The 19,918-nt window shown below is 38.2% G+C and overlaps 1 protein-coding gene across 1 annotated transcript; it reads left to right on the top strand.

Annotated features, from left to right (window-relative positions):
• The first annotated feature begins 1,611 nt into the window (after positions 1–1,611).
• Positions 1,612–16,875, top strand: LOC139455637 (cytoplasmic polyadenylation element-binding protein-like). The gene is made up of 13 exons (XM_071237192.1): positions 1,612–1,629; positions 2,550–2,724; positions 3,187–3,309; positions 3,860–4,028; positions 5,072–5,252; positions 5,685–5,925; positions 6,836–6,949; positions 8,255–8,317; positions 9,597–9,721; positions 10,185–10,383; positions 10,922–11,016; positions 12,153–12,351; positions 16,764–16,875. The coding sequence occupies exons 1-12, from the start codon at positions 1,612–1,614 to the stop codon at positions 12,342–12,344; spliced, it is 1,695 nt and encodes a 564-aa protein (XP_071093293.1). The 3' UTR covers positions 12,345–12,351; positions 16,764–16,875.
• The last annotated feature ends 3,043 nt before the right edge of the window (positions 16,876–19,918 follow it).

Genomic DNA, 19,918 nt, shown 5'->3' with positions numbered 1-19,918 from the left:
CCGCGACGTCATCACAGTGCGGCACTGAGCGGTATGCAAAGCCAGCTGACGGCCAGGCACCACGAGGATATATGGCTGCGCGCCACGTGGTTTATTCTCAATGCAGTGTTTTATTGTGTGATAAACTCGTCGTTTATTTCTTAAATTAACACACTAGCAAAAATGGAAGAATGATTTTAGATGAAAAATAGAATCCCACCCTCATGTATTTTGGTATGATACATTTCAACACTCGTTGATCAAAAGACACGGGTGAGTATAATCTATAGTCGTATAATCTATATCACGATCTTTCTCTGAAAACCATAGTGTGTTTGTCTGTTTGTTGTTTAAACACCGCACCCAGAAATCTTCCAGCTCAATCCAGTGGATGACACGGCGAGCAGCAATCCACGCAATTGGGACATGGTGACACGCTATGAACAAGTCACCGAGTCTGACCGTCTGATCCATTAATTTACAGTCGCCTCTTACGATATAGGTTGCTGGTGACGTGTATTCTTACCCTAATCCCAATTGGTCTTTAGTGTCTTCAGCAGACTGAAAGTAGTTCCTGCATAAAGTAGTGTCTTACTAGAACTAGAGAAAGATATCGATTTTGTATTTCCGATGAATACAGTATCTCATCACAAAATTAGATCTAGGTTACCTGTACATTTAGCCGAGCTACACTGAATTTGGATCACAGCGACAACCACTGGATTCAACCCATGCCGCTTCACTCAATATGAAACCCGTGAAGATCAGCGTTAGAATAATTCTTCAGCAAACCATGCTTGTCCTCAGAGGCGACTAGGCTTGTCGAAAGAGTCGACTAACAGGATCTGGTGGTCAGGCTCGCTGACTTGGTTGATGCATGTCATCGTATACCAATTGCGCGGATCGATGCTCATGATATCTATCACTGGATTGTCTGGTCCAGACTCGAATATTTACAGACCGCCGTCATGAGCATAAAGAATCAGGGCCATAAAATACTGTCAATGTCTTGGCAACCCCAAAACGCATTCCTGTTCCACGTTGAAGCAGAAGTTGCTACAAGACTAGAGCAGTTTTTAAAATAATGAGAGAGAAAACTGTCAAACATCCGCAAATACGAGCTAATACTTGATCAGAAACAAATCATTTATTTTACGAGTGCTAATAATGTTTATTATCATAATCTCAAAGTGTAATTTCCCACATGATTAAATTTTTGTTATCGTATACTGACAAGTGATTATATTTTCGTTCCGACACAGGTAAAGGGGCAGGCAATGACCCACATATTATGCAAATGTAACGCACGTGCAAATCGTCCCGCAGCACGTGAGGTTGGCGTCTTGGGACAAGGGACCAAGTACTGGATTCATGAAAGCAAACGTAAGGCTTATTGTTGCACCTTTGTATTTCCTGTCAACACAGCACGTTCATGTGGTAATTGGATTACCTGTCGATTTCGTGCATTTGTTATTTCTCAGGTAAAAACGTCAAAACTTGGATGTCGTCTGGCGTGCTATCAATGTTAGAGGGAGAGTGCGGACACTCGTACCTCATATCATCATTGCCACTTGACAAACAAGCAGAGGCTTCACAAAGAGCATACGAGTTACACAAAGGCTGATACTCACGATGACTACCCATGTTAGCGTATGTATTTATCAGAGTTTATCCATTAATGAGGTAACATCCGCAACGTTCAATAGTTACTTTTCATTTGAGTGATAGTTTGTCTGTGAGTTATACCAATTTAACGTTGCAATGACATTATCTCCGACACTTTGTGGTATGTTCTTAGTTTTTTTTAACAAATGTGTAGCAATAAGGGACCTACTGCTTGTTACTTCAAACTTTTACAATCATACCCGCGTATGATATTCTTTTGAAATCAGACATTTTACAGCAATCATAACCAGACCAGCTATATGTATGGTCATTTATCACGGGGGTGTGAGATACTTTATTTTCGCCATCGAGCGTATTCAAAATATAATCAACCCAATTAGTCGTGCATTTTCAGTGCTTATACCCATGAAAAAATAGAGGACCCTACTTTTCTGACCACCAATTTTTTAAGGCTCCCTCTGCTCCATTCCTGTCACCAAGCCAATAATTTCAACCCTAACCCTAAGATGTACTTGTTTTAGTCATAATTTTATGTTTGTTACCGTTTTAACTTATTTTTCACTTTGTACAATTTAATTCATTTATGCAGTTTTTGCTACATATGGAATGACTTGAACATGACCATTTTAATGGTACTTTATATGTATTTGCATACATGTGTATATGTAACATATTTAAGGTTACTCTAAGTGTCAGTCTGGGTCTATAAATATTCAAATAAACTAAGCCTCTGATTTTAGGGGATAATAATTTCTTTCCATGAACAAGTGAATATTGCTCTGTGCCACGTCAATAATTTTGAAGGTTTTTGTCATGTGCCCTTTTTTAAGGACCATTCATATTAAAGGTCTCATTATACCTTTTATTGAAATCATCCTGTAATTTAACCATTTGTCATTATCATCTTAAGAATATAATTCTGTCAAAAACAATGTTTGTTTCAGAACGCCAACATTCCAGCTATCAAGGTGGAGGACTTTGATAGTGGTGAAGGTCTTGTGGGTGGGTCTACAGCTGCCAACAATATGGAGATACTGAAACACATCAATGCTTTATTGGACAACTCCCTCAACATGACAAACCTTGCAGGCAGTATGCTGCCACAGGAACGGGCAAGAGGTATGTTTCAGAAATGTCCATAATCTTTAGGGACCAACTATTTGATATTCTGGGGTTGGGGGTGCATCGGAGTAAAAGGTTGTTGCCTCATATTGTACCCCCCAAAACTATCCACTCAACCTCCTGCAAAGAAATGGGTTGTGTGTATAGGAGATGATTGTCTTCTCTTTACAAAGATGGGTTTTTTTCTTGAAGCAGAAAGAATGTCTCTAACAACAGCACTCAGTAAGACAGTAAAACATTCATCTTCCATCCATCTTATTTTCCAGAAACACTGACTACCAGACAAATATCATTTGGAGAATATCTTTGTCCAGAGTTCAGTGACATGGTATATACATGATTCATTAAAGTGGAAATATGTTAATCCAGAAGATTAAACTTTGAACAGTATTATCAGGAATAAGGAGCATTCTACCATACAGCCTTTATCCATTCACGCATCATGTTTACCTCTTCCAGAAGCAATGCCACAGATGCCAATGTATGCTGCCAACCCTTCAGCTGACTACCAGTCCCTGGTTGGCTACAACACTGTGCCACAGTCATCACAGGCTACAACTGCCTATCCTGGTAATAGTGAGAGTGAGTTAAATGTTAATGTCGCATTGGCATTATATCGGCCACATGGCGACTATCTTGGTAACAGCACTTGACACAAACGATAATTTGTCATCATAAGTTAAAGAAAAAAGAGCAAGAGAAAACAGTATGCAATGTATTGTTAGTTTAATTGGGATAATCAGAAAGTTTGTGTATGCTCAATAACAAAGAATATCTTTTTGGGGGGCATGTTTATTTTTTTAAAAGTTTGACTTTTGACCTTTACATACCCTACATATAAAACGTTTGCCAAAGCTTCACATTTTGACCCTCTCTTCAGCCAGTTCTCCATGTATTAATGTTCTTGTTTACCCTTTTAAGACATCTGATTCTCTGTTATATGCTATTAACTAAGTGAGCTGTAGAGCCTTGTGGTTTTATATATTTATTGTATGGAACAACAAATATTGCATCCATATATTTGTTCAATTTCTTGTATTAAGAGAAATATAGAGGTAAGAAGTGTTATCTTCAATGGGCTGATAAATTCGACAGAAACTACAAAGTACAAGTAGTTAATAAATCTAACCAGTCCTCTTCCCTCCAGGCTTCCAGCTGTTTTCCCCAACATCCCATGCCGCAGCAGCTGCCTCCCTCCAGCAGTACGGCATGTACAGCCCCACCGACACCATGGGCTACTCCACCCCACAGCGCTACCCCAGGGCCATCAAAGGGGAGAGGACAGCAAGTACAGCTTCAAGGTACCAGGTCTCCACATAACTGGATCTATTGAGTATAGTTATCATTCACACTGGGTTTTCTTTGGTAAGTCAGTGTACTTTTTCTTCCTTGAGTACAGTTTGTTGGGTAATTTCATATCAGTGATAAAGCAACAATATATATGTCCGAGATATAGAGAATCTCACCCGAGTGTCTTTTGATATCAAATATATCAACACGAGTTGATAAAAGTGGAAAAATTCTGAGGCTTGCCGAGGATTTTGGCCACTTTTATCAACGAGTGTTGATATATTTGCTATCAAAAGACACAAGGGTGAGATTTTTATTTATCATTCTTTCAATTTTTTCAATTTGTAGACAGTAATTAGCAGTGTCTTCAGTGTAAAGAGTACTACAAACAGCTTCAGTTGCAGAGCCATTAGTGATGTCATTTGATTGTGACGTCATGGTAACCAGTGATGTCACAATGGTCTGCAAAGCATTGTGATGTAATTTCATTGCAGCAATATCTACAGTGTAGATATCGCTTGATCTCATCCAAGGATATCTCCTGTGGGAGCCAGTTTTGGATGATAAATGGCTGCTTACTAGAGCCATACTTCCTGCTCATGACAGTTAATCTAATTAAGCTGCGTTTCTCATCAACAGCAACCTGCTGAACATTGCAAAATAGCTCAAACTAAAAAACCAAGCAGCATTGACCTCATGGATTTTACCAGAGTGGTTAGGGGCGGTCGGGTAGCCTTGTGGTTAAAGCGTTTGCTCGTCACGCCGAAGACCTGGGTTCGATTCCCGACATGGGTACAAAGTGTGAAGCCCATTTCTTGTGTTCCCCTTAGTGATATTGCTGGAATATTGCTAAAACCGACGTAAAACCACACTCGCGCACACACACCACACCGGAGTGGTGAACTGCTATTTCAGCTTCACTTTGGCTTTGGCTCACATGTGTTAAATGAAGACAGTGACATGACTAAATATTGTTCATAGCTCCTCTAAACTGTCACCCATTCTGGTTTCACACTTGGTTATGGTGTGCTTATGTTAATCTCATTTCTTGTAGTGATTATGGATCGATGTCTCCAGTAAGCCCAATGAGTGACATGAGTCTCTCTCCTATGGACAAGATCATCTATTCCACACTACTGTCAGGCAACAGAGCCAATCGCAGTCCTTCACCATGTGAGTCGGACACAAGTGGACTAAGTAGTGAATGTTCAGACCCTGCACTCCTTGACATGATGGTAAGTCGAACTCTTACACTGAAAACTTTGGGGTAAAGCTTGAGGCCAAACAATGAAATATGTTTTAGGTAAGATGGTCCCAGCAGATTGTCAGAAGATGAGTTTTCTTTATTATTTTAATGTCCAACACAGATACCTTATTTAGGATTAATGTTAGTTGCAGGTTTCATGACTTTAATCCTTCGTATTTGTTGCAATTTTTATATAAAATGCTCCTACTGATACAATATATTGCCAATCTGGTACTTTAATACGAAGACATACAAATAACTGTCAACAGAATGTTCAGAATGACATTAGACAGGGTACTTTCAAGGTGTATTTCTTTATCTGAATCAGGGTCAGTGCTTTATGTCTGCTCATCCTCTTTAGTATAAATAATTTTCACATTTTTACCAAATTGTATTTCACTCATCAGCTTTTATGTTTCAGAATTCATTGAGCATTGGTGGCAAGTTGAACATCCGTGGTCCCCAAACTGACATGACAAGCCAGCTGTGCCAGAGCATGCAGTCTGTCCAGATGGCCAAAGATGCTCTGGTTCCCCTGGAATCTAGTCAGCTGTTGCATGACCAGGCCTGGCATTCACAAGCCATCACTCCCTTCCTCAACATGACCAATGTTGACCCATATGCCATAGACAGGGCTGCCAGGCTACACAGAAATGCTGCTGGTAGGCTTTTCAAATCAATTAACAGCATATATCTAATTGAAATATGAGCAGATAGGTCTCATTGTGACTTGAAATAACGTCGTGGTGTGCTTTGAGTAGCTTAGCGCTGGCATTCATGGATTTTGAATCCCAGGTTAGCCATTATGATCCTTTGTCAGCAACATTTAAAAAAAAACATTTTAATTTTTAAGCAATGGCAAACTGTGTACACCTTATTGAAGATTTTTTCTCATATGTGGTCCTAGTCTCGGTGACAAACATGACTTTTTTTACAAAACTATACATATTTAAACAGTTACCATCACTGTTTATTGCTAAGTGACCATCACTGTTTATTGCTAAGGTTATATTTCAATTGGGGAATATTTCTCAATTGTCGGAACAAAGACGTCTGTACGAAATGGAATAGACAAGTCATCATGGCAACTTTGAATTATTGATACTTTGAATACCAAGTCACTTTGCCTGCAGAATCTAATGCCTGGTCGGGTATTTAGTTCCAGTGCAGCCTGTAAGCATGGAAGGTATTGCACTTAAAACATGCAAACTGTTGAAGGTGTAATATACATCCTTCGTAGTTAGCTCAGAGCTTTTCAGCCACCCCAGATATGAGGAAATACTAAAGCAACTTGAGCTATTTTACAGTGTCAGCAGGTCACCTGAAACAAATGCTTTATTATTGTGGCCTTTTTTGCATTGCTGTTATATACACCAAGGTTAATTGATAACATGCATTACAGCGAAAGTAACAAAATCAGATGGTGACCCAAATATTCAGTGTCATTGCCTTACTTGGACTTTGTTAAGAACTATCTATCAGTTCAGAAAGTGCAAGTCTCTTAACAGTTTTATGGATTGGACAGCTGCTTGTGAAATGATCTTGGTAGTGTCCTGTTGATTTTGTTTGCAGCTGTGAGTGAGGCAAGCTGCACATGGAGTGGTCCATTGCCTCCAAGAAACCACAAGAACCCAACATACTCTCCCAAAGTGTTCCTTGGAGGTGTTCCATGGGATATCACTGAAGGTATCTTTATCAAATAATGCTATCATTCAGTGCAATGGAAGTTGTAATAATTTCCAAAGATTTGAGCATTAGAACCAATTTTGGGATTCATTGTCAGAATAAGTTCCAGTACCTGATGATTGGCATAAGGAGGTGATTAATATTATTGGGTGGTCAGGCTCTGAAAACCTCATTTAAATAAGGTCTTAATTCTCGCTATTAATAACTGCCAAACAAAGGTCTGAGGACATCCCATCACAGGTCACATTAGAAAGACCTTTCATCAGACCAGTCAGTCACTTACCTGATCAGGAAAGTAACAGAACGTGTGGTCCATAATGTTCATGCTTGCAGTTACTGGTTTGCATGATCCCGATTTGATCACTTGCAGGCTTCTGTCGTATAGCAAGACTATTGCTGTGGAAACGAATCCCAAATCAGGTCTTGGAATCTCTTACGAAAGGGAAGGTGGCATAGCATTGTTTAGAGGGAGACAATGCTAGGGCCAAGCAGCAGTCCCAACAAGTTGATTCAAGTCCTACAAAATCTTATTTTTTTTGTAAACTGAATTTGGTTCATGTATGTCAATCTTTGGTTTGATCTCATGAGACACAAGTCAGTTGAAATATGGGCACCAAATCAATGAGAAGTGCCCTGGTCTGGTCATCAATAAACAGGTATTTGCATGAAAAGACCCAAAAGAAGATCACTTGTTAATGAGACATTTCCAACTACCAGAGACTTAAGGACAAGTCAATTAGATGGAGTTGTTGCAATGGCTTGAATCCTCCTAGTCGATTATGATTTTAATATGCCATTAGTTCCCATCCTGTCCCCTTCCATGAGTTGTCTGTAGCACTGACTAAATTAAATAACCGAACATTGTAATTTGCCAACATCAGAACTTGTTGTCCGTTCAGTGTTTTTACCTGGAACTGTTCCTAATATTTTTGTGCATGTGGAACTTACTATCATCTGACAGTATTTGTATTCATGGCAAAGTTGGGTCAGAACATTGACTGACCCGTGAAGATTCCAGGGTAGAATATGTCTGCAGCAACCCATGCTTGCTGTAAAAGGTGACTATGCCAGTCGTAAAAGGCGACTAACGGGATCGGGTGGTCAGGCTCGCTGACTTGGTTTGATGCATGTCATCGATCCCAATTGCGTGGATCGATGCTCATGATATTAATCACTGGATTCTGGTTCAGACTCAATTATTTTACAGACCGCCGTCATATAGCTGGAATATTGCTGCGTGCGGCATTTAACAACAAACAAACAAACAGAACATTTACTTCAAATTTCAAGTTTAATTTCTTCAAGCTGGACTTCAAGCAGCCTTTAACAAGTTTGGATCTCTCAAGATAGAATGGCCAGGGAAAGACGGTAAGATGACAGTTATATACTACCGATTTAAAAAAGGTTGCCGTGTTATACAGCACCCATCTTTGTAATGTCTGCTTAAAGTTTGACTGATTCCACTGAGTGAGTTTTATGCCACTTTTAGCAATATTTCAGCCATGTCAAAACAGGGTACACCAGAAATAGGCTTCACACCTCTTACCCATGTGGGGAATCAAACCCAGGCCTTCAGCCTGATGAGTGAATGGTTCAGCCATTAGGCCACCCTGTTGCTTCAGATTCCAGATTCAGCTTGATTATTCTTGGTTTGTCACGTCAATATTTCCAATGTGGTGAATTTGTATCTTCATCCCACATATATAGCTCTGGTACAGTTTGAATCCAAACATTCTAGGATAGAATGGCTTATTGGTTAGCTTTGTTAGTATTGAAAGGCAACTGTTTCTTTAATGTAAGGCGGCATGGGTGGTCCAGGCATCTCGGGTGTCACAATTCCCTGTGCAGTTACATTCCTTAGACATGTCAGAAACCTGTTTGTGTATTCAAATCCTAGTTCGACCCTTGTGTATGATTGTCCTTTGAAATACATGATACACCTTGGCTATTGACCAGCCTCCATATAAACAAATAGGTTATAGATGATTGAGATTTGTCTAACAATCAACATAAAAATTCTGTGTTACAGTAAACTACGGTTATTATTAACAAACTCAAAGGGACCACTTAGTTTATTTCGTAAAAAAACGTAGTTTATTATAAGCATATATACAGCATATATACAACAAATGTCCGGGACAATAAAATAAGTTTATCGGTCTGTTCGTTATAAGTGTTTCTTATAAACTTAGTTTACTTAGTCATTTATCTCGTTTATACACAACACATGTCTCATCAAAATAATGACAATGCATAAAACAATGACAGAAGATGTTTCTCTGTAGCTATTTGAAGTCAAAGGTTATTTTTATAATGGAATTTAGAACTTTTTGGTTATTCAGATAATTCAGGGTATAATTATCAGACAAATTTTGACCCAAAAAAGAAAGCTTATGAAGTACTGTGAAATGCCAGTCTGTGACTTTAGACACATGTCCAAATCTCAAGTCTAGTAAAACTGTTTGGCTTGGATAGCTTTTCTAAAAAAAATTGCACATTGGTCACACAAACCTTCCTTATGATGCTTAGTCAGATTCAGGCTACTGGACTCCAAACATTTTGACACAACTGACGTGCAATGATTTCTCTTCATTCACTCATAGTTTTGCCAGTCTGTGATGGTGTTTCATTTCCCTGTTTGTTCCAGGGTACGTGTACCTCCTGTTCGACAATGAGAAGTCTGTTAAGTGCCTTCTGCCTGCCTGTACACACGACTTCAGCAATGGTGACTACTATTACAAAATCTCCAGCAGAAGAATGAGGTCCAAAGAGGTGAGAACATCTTCTATCATTTTACTGTTTACTGTCAAGGCCTGGTTAGTTATTATGGAATGACTGTGAATACAAAGTTAGAGCCCATTTCAACACCTGCAGTTTTGAACAGTAAGCTGAAACAAATGTTTCCATGTTTAGTATTTAATGTGGACATGAGATTATCTGCATCTGTCGGGTCAAATATCTCCAAGCCTGCAGCAAATCTCTGCAACTTCCTCAATGGGAGATTTGCCCATTGATGTTAATGTGATGGCTTGGTCAAGGTTACTTGTATTTCGCTGATAACTGAAAGAGGCTTTAATGCCGATTTAAACTTTGCATTGAATCAATTATTAGAATACAATAACTGACAATAAGAAATGTCTGGATATATTTGGGCAAGAATTACACTCTTTCCCCCAGTTTGACTGCCAAGGGTATCCTATGTAAATATCCCTGCCAACTTACTTTGTTATTGAAGGTCCAAGTCATTCCCTGGGTGCTGGCAGACAGTAACCATGTGAGGTCCCCTTCCCAGAGGCTGGATGCTCAGAAGACTATCTTTGTGGGAGCCCTGCATGGCATGATCACTGCCGAAGCACTGGCCAGTATCATGAATGACCTGTTTGGGAACGTTGTCTATGCTGGCATTGACACCGACAAACACAAATATCCTATTGGTGAGTGTATATGACAGCAGGACTTCTTGATTTTTAATGTCATTCTGCACTTGTGTTTGCGGATGGAGGTGGTAAACTTCAAATTAAACATATTTGGAAGATATAAAAAATATCTGGAATACAGCTGTCCAACTTGGCCTGGGAAATTCATACTTAAACTATTGGGAGACAGTATCTTAAATCATTAAGACCTGTGAAGATCTTGGGTAGAATGGGTCTTTAGCAACCAATGCTTACCGTAAAAGGCTACTAAGGGGATCGGGTGGTTAGGCTCGCTGACTTGGTTGATGCATGTCATGGTATCCCAATTGCATGGATCGATGTTCATGACATCATTCACTGGATTGTCTTGTCAAGACTCAATTATTTAGAGATTGCCATCATATAGCTGGAATATTGCTGAGAGTAGTATTTCCGTTGTCAGCTGATTTGGACAAGTAAAATAATGCATAAGTAAAATTTTGAGATTCTTTGAGATAATGTTACTTGAGATTCTGCTATGCTTACTGTTTACTTCTATCTACTGATTGTTGTCCAGGGTCAGGCCGTGTTACATTCAGCAGCAAGAAGAGTTACATGAAGGCAGTCCAGGCTGCTTTCATAGAGATCAAGACACCCAAGTTTACAAAGAAGGTAACACTGCTGTTCTCACGATCATGCCTATCTTTAGGCTAGATTTGTTTTGCAAAGTTGCTCATGCTCAGATTTTCATTGGAAATTCTGACAATCTAGCTTTTTAACTCTGTTGAGTCATATTTGTTTGACCATGTCAGAAATGCAAAGATTGCTAGAGTAAGAAGAAAAAGGGCAAGGGGTCGGTCATTTGAATGTTTGATAATTTTCAAACCAATATTGCAACCTTTTCCCACAACATTAAAACTAGTTTTAAATCGGTTGTCCAAACAGGCCACTATCTAACCTGCTCCTTTCATACTTATTCTAGTCTAATTTGAGAGCACCTGAGTGCTCCAGATAATTTTTCAACTTCAAAAGTATGTACTCCTTAAATCTGTGATACCATAGTAATGACATAGTATGAGGAATACATAACACTTTATAAAGATAAAAATGCTAAAACATTGTTTACTAACTTGAATGTCACACGACCAGCTGGCAGCAGTCCTGATATTACGTTTATTTTCAGACCTGCATAATTTGCTGAAAAGCTTATGGGAACCTGACGTTTTATCATGAACAATTTCTAACCATGGGTATAACTTCTGCCACGATTTATCTGTGCGGTTTTGAATGTGACTACATTTACAGCTCTGAGGACATTATCCATCAGCTCATTGCTAAAACCCACAACTGTATCTCATATGGTAGATAACACCGAAGGTGAATCTGTAGTGTTGTTTTGCAGAAGAAATTCCTATTTGACTGTTTTGCCATTATCATCAATGAATATTTGCCAATTGCATAAAAAAAAAATTCAGAAGCTGCTTTAAGATTGCCCTAGCATTTGGATTTCACAAATGAAGTATTCCGATACACATACATATTTACCTTGCCAATGTAATACAATGACAGATTTATGTTTTGAAGAGCAGTTTAATTTTGCAAACATGAAAGATATGGCCTAAAGTAAAATGTAGGAAGTATTTACTCTTTTATGACCATATAAGTATGTTTTCTAACTTAATTGCACTCATATCTGTAATTTTTCTAGCTGTACATACACCAATACATACCTTTTCTGGAGCATTGTGGACTACATGGTTTCACCATGTCATGTTCTTCTTCTTACATTTTATGTGTTTCCATGACAGATCCAGATAGACCCTTACCTGGAGGACGCCATCTGCTCGCTGTGTAGCATTCAACAGGGGCCCTACTTCTGTCGAGAAATGCAGTGCTTCAAGTACTTCTGTCGCTCATGCTGGTACTGGCAACATGCCCTGGACACCATGAGACACCACAAGCCTCTCACAAGGAACACCAAGAATTCCATTCCATTTTAAGGAAGAGGTAATTTTTATTTGTGAAGTTGGATGTCTGTAGTGAAACGATGTTATATTTTCAGTTTACATCATCAATACTTGCGGTTAGGGTCTGACTTGCATCCCTTGGGCACGCCAGAAGACTGTGATTGTTGATTTGAATCCCTGTTCAAATTGTGTTTCCCCAGATTTTTAGCACTAGATCCATGCTTCTTGGTTTCACCGAAGTGGTAAGTCTTGACCATGCATCAGTTAGGGCTTTCCTCCCGCATTATGCTGACATGCCATGACAACTGGCATACTGTTCAGAGTGTCGTTTAACCCAAGTCCTCGCCCATCAGGCCCAATCCTGTCTGTATTTCCATCTGTAAACTCATGAGTTATGATGATAAAGCAGCTAGACTGCCTCCGTGGTCTAGTGGAAGAGTGTCCGCCCGGAGAGCGGAAGGTCCGGGGTTTGATCCCTGGCCGCTTCATACCATGGTACTTGTTGTTACCCTGTCTGGCGCTCGGCATTAAGGGGCTAAAACAAGGACGGTCGGCTCGGAGTCGTATACTGTGTCTGAGTGGGGTATTCGTGTTAAACTGCGGCATGGTATCTCAGTGAGCTAGCACTACAAATTGGCATCAGTCCAGACTAGTACAAGCAGCCACACAAACACACACACGTACATGCACGTCGCTATATAAGTGCAATAATCTTGGACGTGAAGGGGGCACGGATGGCCCAGTTGTCTAAGGCGGCGCGATTGACTGTGCAGAGTTGCATCCCTTGGGCACGCCAGAAACCTATGATTATGGGTTTGACTTCCGCTTCGCCCCGATTATGTTTCTAGGTTTGTCAGCACCATACCCGTGCTCGTGGGTTTCACCGAAGTGGTAAATGTCTAAGACCTGCATCACTCTGGGCTTTCCTCCCACATTAAGCTGACACGCCGCAATATAACTGGAATATTGTTAAAAGCGGCGTTAAACCCAACTCACTCACTCACTCACTCACTCACTCACTCACTCACTCACTTGGAAGCGACATTAAACCCAATTTCACCTCACCTCACCTCACCAAACCTTATAAAGCAGCTGCCCTGACTTTCATATTCAGTCAGCAGTGAATTACGGGGTTTTCTCCAAATTCATCTTATTTTTTATGCATGAATAAGTCCTTCAATTTGATTTGTGAAAGAAAATCCTAATAGTGCTTCATTTATTGAAAAAGTATGATCATGGTACCTTTAATATATATAACCACCTATTAGTGCATGACGGCTAATTGTCTTAGATTAAAAGTAATTAATCTGCAAGTGAATATAATTCCAACTTTCAGTAGTACTTGTCTCTTCATCAGGTGGGTGCCCCCTGTCGTGATATTGCTGGTATATTGCTAAAAGCGGCGTAAAACCATACGCACTCACTCTTCATCAGGTGAAGTTTGAACGGACTAGAAGTTGCTTTGCACTATTATGTACAACAGGTGGGCAAGATGAGAAACATTTGTTCCACCTTCATTTGGCTCATAATTGATACGAGTTAGCGCTATAGTGAATAGCACAATAGCGAGGGAACACTCTCCATCTGGTACTGGAAATTATCCTCTGCTTAATGAACCCAAAAGGTGCAACTAAATGGTTTGCATTCTTAGCTCACCTGACGGAAAGTTGTGGTGCATTGACTGTCCGTCTGTCTGTCCACTGTTAGTTTTTGTATTTTCGTCATCTCTGAAACCACAAATATCTATAAAACTCAAACTTTGCATAAATGATCTCTAAAACTTAGCACACAGAATTAGGAACTAAATTTTAATACAGCAGTCATCACAGCCTGTCTCCTTTAGATCGGATCTTTTGCTCTGATATGGTAGCTCTCTGCTTGAAGATGGGTCACCTCCATGGGAAGTCGCATCGGGTAAACATCTTGGTGCATGTGAGAGAAGCATTCAGACAATATCTGATACCTGATTTATGTACGACAGAAAGGAATATTTTGTTTGTTTGTTTGTTGTTTAATGCCGCCCTCGGCAAAATTCCACCTATATGAGGGTGGTCTGTAAAAAAATCGAGTCTGATCAGACAATCCAGTGATTGATATCATGAGCATCAATTCACGCAATTGCGATCGATGACATGTATCAACCAAGTCAGCAAGCCTGACCACCCGATCCCATTAGTTGCCTTTTACGACAAGCATTATCGCCTTTTATGGCAAGTATGGGTTGCTGAAGACCTATTCTACCCCCAGAATCTTCACGGGAGTGTATGTTTCTATTCTGTGGGTTTTTTTGGCCAGAGTTAAAAAATTCCAAGTCAGTGTGAAGTGAAGCCGAATTGTTTTAGAAAGCTGACATTTTTTTTATTAATAGGCTGAAGAACCTATACATCCTTCATTTTGATAGGGCAGTCAAATTTCTCTTTCTGGTCTTGACAGGTATCATAATGGAGTTAAAGATCAGATTTTGAGGATATTGCCAACTCAGCTGGAAATACTCTTAAATATCTTATTCTCCTCTGATACTGCTTGAATGATAAGTTTGAAATGTTATTTGAAGACATCTTATCTTGTTCAGATCGATAGGATTTTGTAAGTTTGTTGGTTAAAAACATATATAAAATCAGTTTTACAACTATCATGGAACTGTTCTGGGTGAACAATACCTTCCAAATTATGTGCTGGTTTTCTTGGGGAATTAGTCAGCAAAGAGCCAGATTCACAGGAGACTAATCACAATTTATTTACAAGAACAATTAACAGTTTACAATATACTTAGATAATAACTGAGGGTGCCACAGAGAGTCGGTACACACTCTGGGCTGTGGGAGAGAGGTCTGCTTGGTAAGAGAGTCAAACCCCTTCTCTCACAGCCCAGAGTGTTGTAACGACTCTCTGTGGCACCCTCAGTTATTTTCTAAGTATATTGTAAATTGTTAATTGTTCTTGTAAATAAATTGTGATTAGTCTCCTGTGACTCTGGCTCTTTGCTGACTAATTCCCCAAGATAACCAGCACGTCATTTGGAAGGTATTGTTCACCTAGAACAGTTCCATGATAATTTGGTGGAGAATCCGGGTAATCTATAAGACTATGTAGACATATCCTTTGTCTGGGAGATGGGATCTTGACACCTTAGGCTAGCATTTATCTAAAAGCTTCAAACCAATTAACTATGTAGACGTAACTCTTGTTTTATTGAATAGTATGTCTAGAAGATGTGCTCCCATTACCTTAGGCTAGCGTCTATCTAAAAAGCTATAACTGAAACTACTGATATTTTATATATACATTTTACCTGATGATAAATATTACTTGCTAAACTATAATTATATGAAATGATGTATAAATATTACACCATGATAACTCATAAAAGCACTTGATGTGGATCTAATTATTATAGGATAACTTAGTATAAATGTTATCCCATGATACAACTCTTAAGAACCACAGGGTGCAAAAACTGAGACTTTATGTGAATGGTAAGATCCATGTTTGTTTAAAGCATCATGATTGTAATAAAGGATGTTTCAAAATTGTTTTTCCTTTTCCAGGAATCTTTACACCAACTATTGTCACCAAGTGTCATTTATATTTCGTTAGGTGAACTACAGAGCTTTTATGCTCTATTACTAGGTTATCTGAACCAAATGTTCAGTGAATTGATGTCATGGCATGTTTGTCCGACGTCTGTAAGTGTAATATCCCCTCGTTGGCAAGTAGAAATTTCCTGTGCTTGTTTCTGTTGATGTTTACAGTAAGTTTGTTCAAATGAATGGCTCCTTTTCTTAACATTCTAACTGCTGTTCTGAATGTGAAAAGTAGAGCGACAGAAAAGTAGCAATATAAAAATACTTTTTGACTGGTCTGATCTAACAAACCGAATGGGTTAGATTTTCCTGTATATTCCATGTAAATTTGTGCAAGCCATGCCAACTATATTTTTTTATCTTATGATGTAACTGTTTTTGTAACTGTAACATTTTGTTTTGTTGTTTAATGCCTGTGACACTCATCAATGTATTGCAGCTATATGAACACCCTACCACTGGAGCCATATCAAATATTTGGTACTTTGCATGCATGCACGCACAGCATGACTCTTAAAAGAAACTTTCACAGCCAAGGTTATTACTTTATTAAAGATTGCTCTTAATTTGACATGCAGCTCTCAATATACCTGTTGAGCAATGGTACTGACTTATTTTAAGTGTACTTGCCAAAAGAAGTTAAAGAACACCCAATTTTCATATTCAGTATTATTCACCTGTGAAGATCTGACTTATATTGCTGTGTGCGGCAGTTAACAAGAAACATGACTTTTTAATGTCACGGCTGATGGGAGTTCTGCAACACACAGCCTTCCAATTGTGGGTGATCTCAAACTTGTTCTGAGTAGTATATATAATTTTCATGACCACTTAGCATTGAATCTGACAACTGAATTTTGTGTTTCAGGGTATATTCCAGACATCCAGATGCTTGTGACACTTGAAGAAGTTGCTTATTTTTATACCCTGGTCATGTGATAACCTTTACCTATTGGACACCTGATATTTTTCCTATGCCACTATACTCTATTGTTGGTTTGTTGAATAACAATAACTTGTTTTGTACATAAGTGCTGTTTTCTTTGTTTACATTTGATTTTGTTTACCAGTGTCTCAAATGAATTTTGTTATAAATGAGGCATTGAAGATTTTCCCTGATTGATTATAGTTTCAGATGAACAAGATGTATCAATATTTTATTTTACTTATCCCATACACTAGTCTCGCCCATTTCATAGACATTTTATATTATGCTAGCCTTTTAGGAACATCATTACAGATAGTCTTGATACCAGAAATACATACTTTTAGAAGTTTTATAACAGTTGAAAGGAAAGTGTTTAACTCCTGGAATGTGTCAAGTTACAATTTAGGAAATATAACATGGCAATCCTTAGCGTGATTAAGGAAATGGTTGAAAATTGCTAATCTTTTAATCACCAATCAGACCATATATGGTATATGCTTGTCGTCTCAAATACATGAACAGGGGTTGATTGAATAGCTGGGTTTGTGGCCAGTAGAAATGGCAGAGGCTATGTAGGCCATTTAATAACCTATCTGCACACATTCACAGGTTTATAAATAGGCTTGTAATGCTCTAGAATTCTACATATAAGCAATATGAAGTTGATTATTGCAACAAAGAAGTAAGGCCAAAACAAATTTTGCCACATTTGTAAGGCCAATACCCACATTGCCACAGATAAACACAATGGGCTGAAACCAGTATTTGGTTTATTCATATGACCCAGTGTGCTTCCTTGGAGGACCATTGAAGGGGCATTGATGGCCCATGTGTACAGGCCCTAAGTTTGCTGAAATGCTAATTACATAGACATTTAAGCTCAACACTCGCCAAAGCAGTTCTTTTCAATGCTAGCTTTCCTCCTGGCAAATGGATTTTGTGCTAAAAATCCACCCCAAATTAAAATGAAATATTCACCAGGAGCAGTTTTATCAATGTGTTAACATCTTTTTATAAGCATTAATCATCCCATTGTACTTCCTAGCCTCAGATCAGTTCAGGTTTATTTAGTATGAAGTTATTTTATTGAAACATGATTATTTTTACTGTGACATTTGACTTTTGTATCCATCATTTTCAGGTTTTGACTGATAGCATAGTTTCTTTCTTGCACAACACTCGGAACACTGAATCCTTAAGTTTAATTGCTTTGAACTTGGATGCACAATATGGCATGTTGACAACATATATATTGTTGCTATCTTTTTGCTCATTTTTGAAAGTTGTATTTGTATCTGTCCTATTTTTGTTATTTGAGTTGGTATGTTAGATCAGTTATTTCTCAACAAATAAAGACTTGAGTGGAAAATACTCTATTCCCCGTAACATTTGTATTTTGTATAATCTGTTTTTTTCACAAAGTTAAATCATACAGAAATTTGGAAGATTATTAATTTTTGTTTGTCTCATCAGGCGAATTATACATTTCTTTAGTAGAAGATACCAAAATTTGTGATCTTAGACAGTTAAGAACTAAGTGTAAAACATGAAGTTCAGCCAACAAAGACCTTTTGTCTAAGTCACCATGATAATAAATCAGCCTGCAGTGTTAAGCTTTATCCCAAGTATCTTTCCTTTTAATTGCAAATGCAAGTCAGTCTATTTTTGTTTTTCATTTCATAGCAAACTATTTAATGTTTGTTCCGTCTGGGACTTTTTTATGTTTCTTTTGTGAATTTACAAGTGACTTTCAACCCATTAAATATGTTCAGTTGACTCATTATGCAAAAGTTCTTGTATCATTTTTTTTGGTATTGAAATGATTTTCAATAGTTTAAAAAAGTTTTATCTGGAAGATTGGTTAGAAATGTGATACAGATAGATTAAGAATTACTGATTGTACCCACACAAAAAAAAAATGTTTCACATAATTTTGTGAAATTCATCTAGTATAAGAAGTTTATCAACAAAAGTTTGGGTTAACAGTGTACATATATGTATTGTTACATGTAGTTACCTGTTTGTGTTTATTTTGCACAGTTATAAATTAATGCACTTGTTTTGTTTGAAATAGTTCAGGCTATGAGTTAATGGTCTCAGTTTTCAGTTGGCCATATTTCTGCTTATTTTGATTGTGCTATTTTTGACGTGCTATTTTTGTCATGTTCGTTCAGTCATTCCCTAGGTAGTACACACTTTAGTGTTCAAGCTAATTTGATTCTCTGCCTGAAGAGTTGTTGCTCTAGTCGTATTTGTATGCCATACCTGTCAGTTTTGAAATGATGCTTGTCCTAGTGTATTCTCAGGACTTGATTTAGCTATTTAAAACATTTACTATTGTGAAATGCAACCTAATATTTATATCTACATGTACCAAGTGCATGTAAAAAACCTCAAATTGTCTGATTAACCCTTACAAGTCCATAATATCTATGTTTGAACCCTCAGTACCCCTTCAGTTAACATACTACATCACAAGTCTGTTAGGTGTAATTCATGACACATGGTAGTCATCAGAGACTAGTTTCAACTTGATAAATTCATGGGACTGCTGTGCAACCTGGTTTTGTCACCAGCTTTTTCTGAAACTAGCTTTTCATGTCAACATGCACCTGGTGCTAGTTAAATCAAATTCCTTACTTCAAGTCCAGAATATTCATGTCTGTTCCTTTGTGTACCCTTTACAGTCAGTGTTATGCCTACCCTCCATTTCAATTTAAAAAAAGGATAGCTGAAGAAGCTGTAAGCACAGCTGTTTGAAAATATCCAACTAATGCCCTATTTTTAAATACCATCAGCAATGGTATTTTTTTTCTTTCATGAAAAGCCAAAATGAACCTCTTATTTGCATAGTTGTTTGTTTCAATGCTGAAAGTAGACTTTTTCAGAAGAAAATAACTTGCAATTATTGGTTCTAAATCACAATTTGCAGGTTGCTAGCCAATGTATAAACACAAGTCAAATTCATGTATTTTAATGTACTCTCCTTTGCAAACTAATATTTCAGTGATATTTTCCAATAAGGGACATGAATGTAATTTAGGATAAAACTAAATATTTCATTCTCTTGCTTTGACAGTTTTACAGACATGCCT

The sequence above is a fragment of the Haliotis cracherodii genome, unplaced genomic scaffold, assembly GCF_022045235.1.
Source record: "Haliotis cracherodii isolate W230 unplaced genomic scaffold, xgHalCrac1.p SCAF_11, whole genome shotgun sequence".
Classification (NCBI taxonomy): Eukaryota; Metazoa; Mollusca; class Gastropoda; order Lepetellida; family Haliotidae; genus Haliotis; species Haliotis cracherodii.
The sequence above is the reverse complement of the archived record's forward strand: the minus strand, read 5'-3'. Positions and strand labels throughout refer to the sequence as shown.

Coding starts and splice junctions, on each gene's coding strand:
- LOC139455637 (XM_071237192.1), top strand. Junction 2,725..3,186: donor GCCACAGGAACGGGCAAGAG/GTATGTTTCAGA, acceptor TACCTCTTCCAG/AAGCAATGCCACAGATGCCA. Junction 10,384..10,921: donor CAAACACAAATATCCTATTG/GTGAGTGTATAT, acceptor ATTGTTGTCCAG/GGTCAGGCCGTGTTACATTC.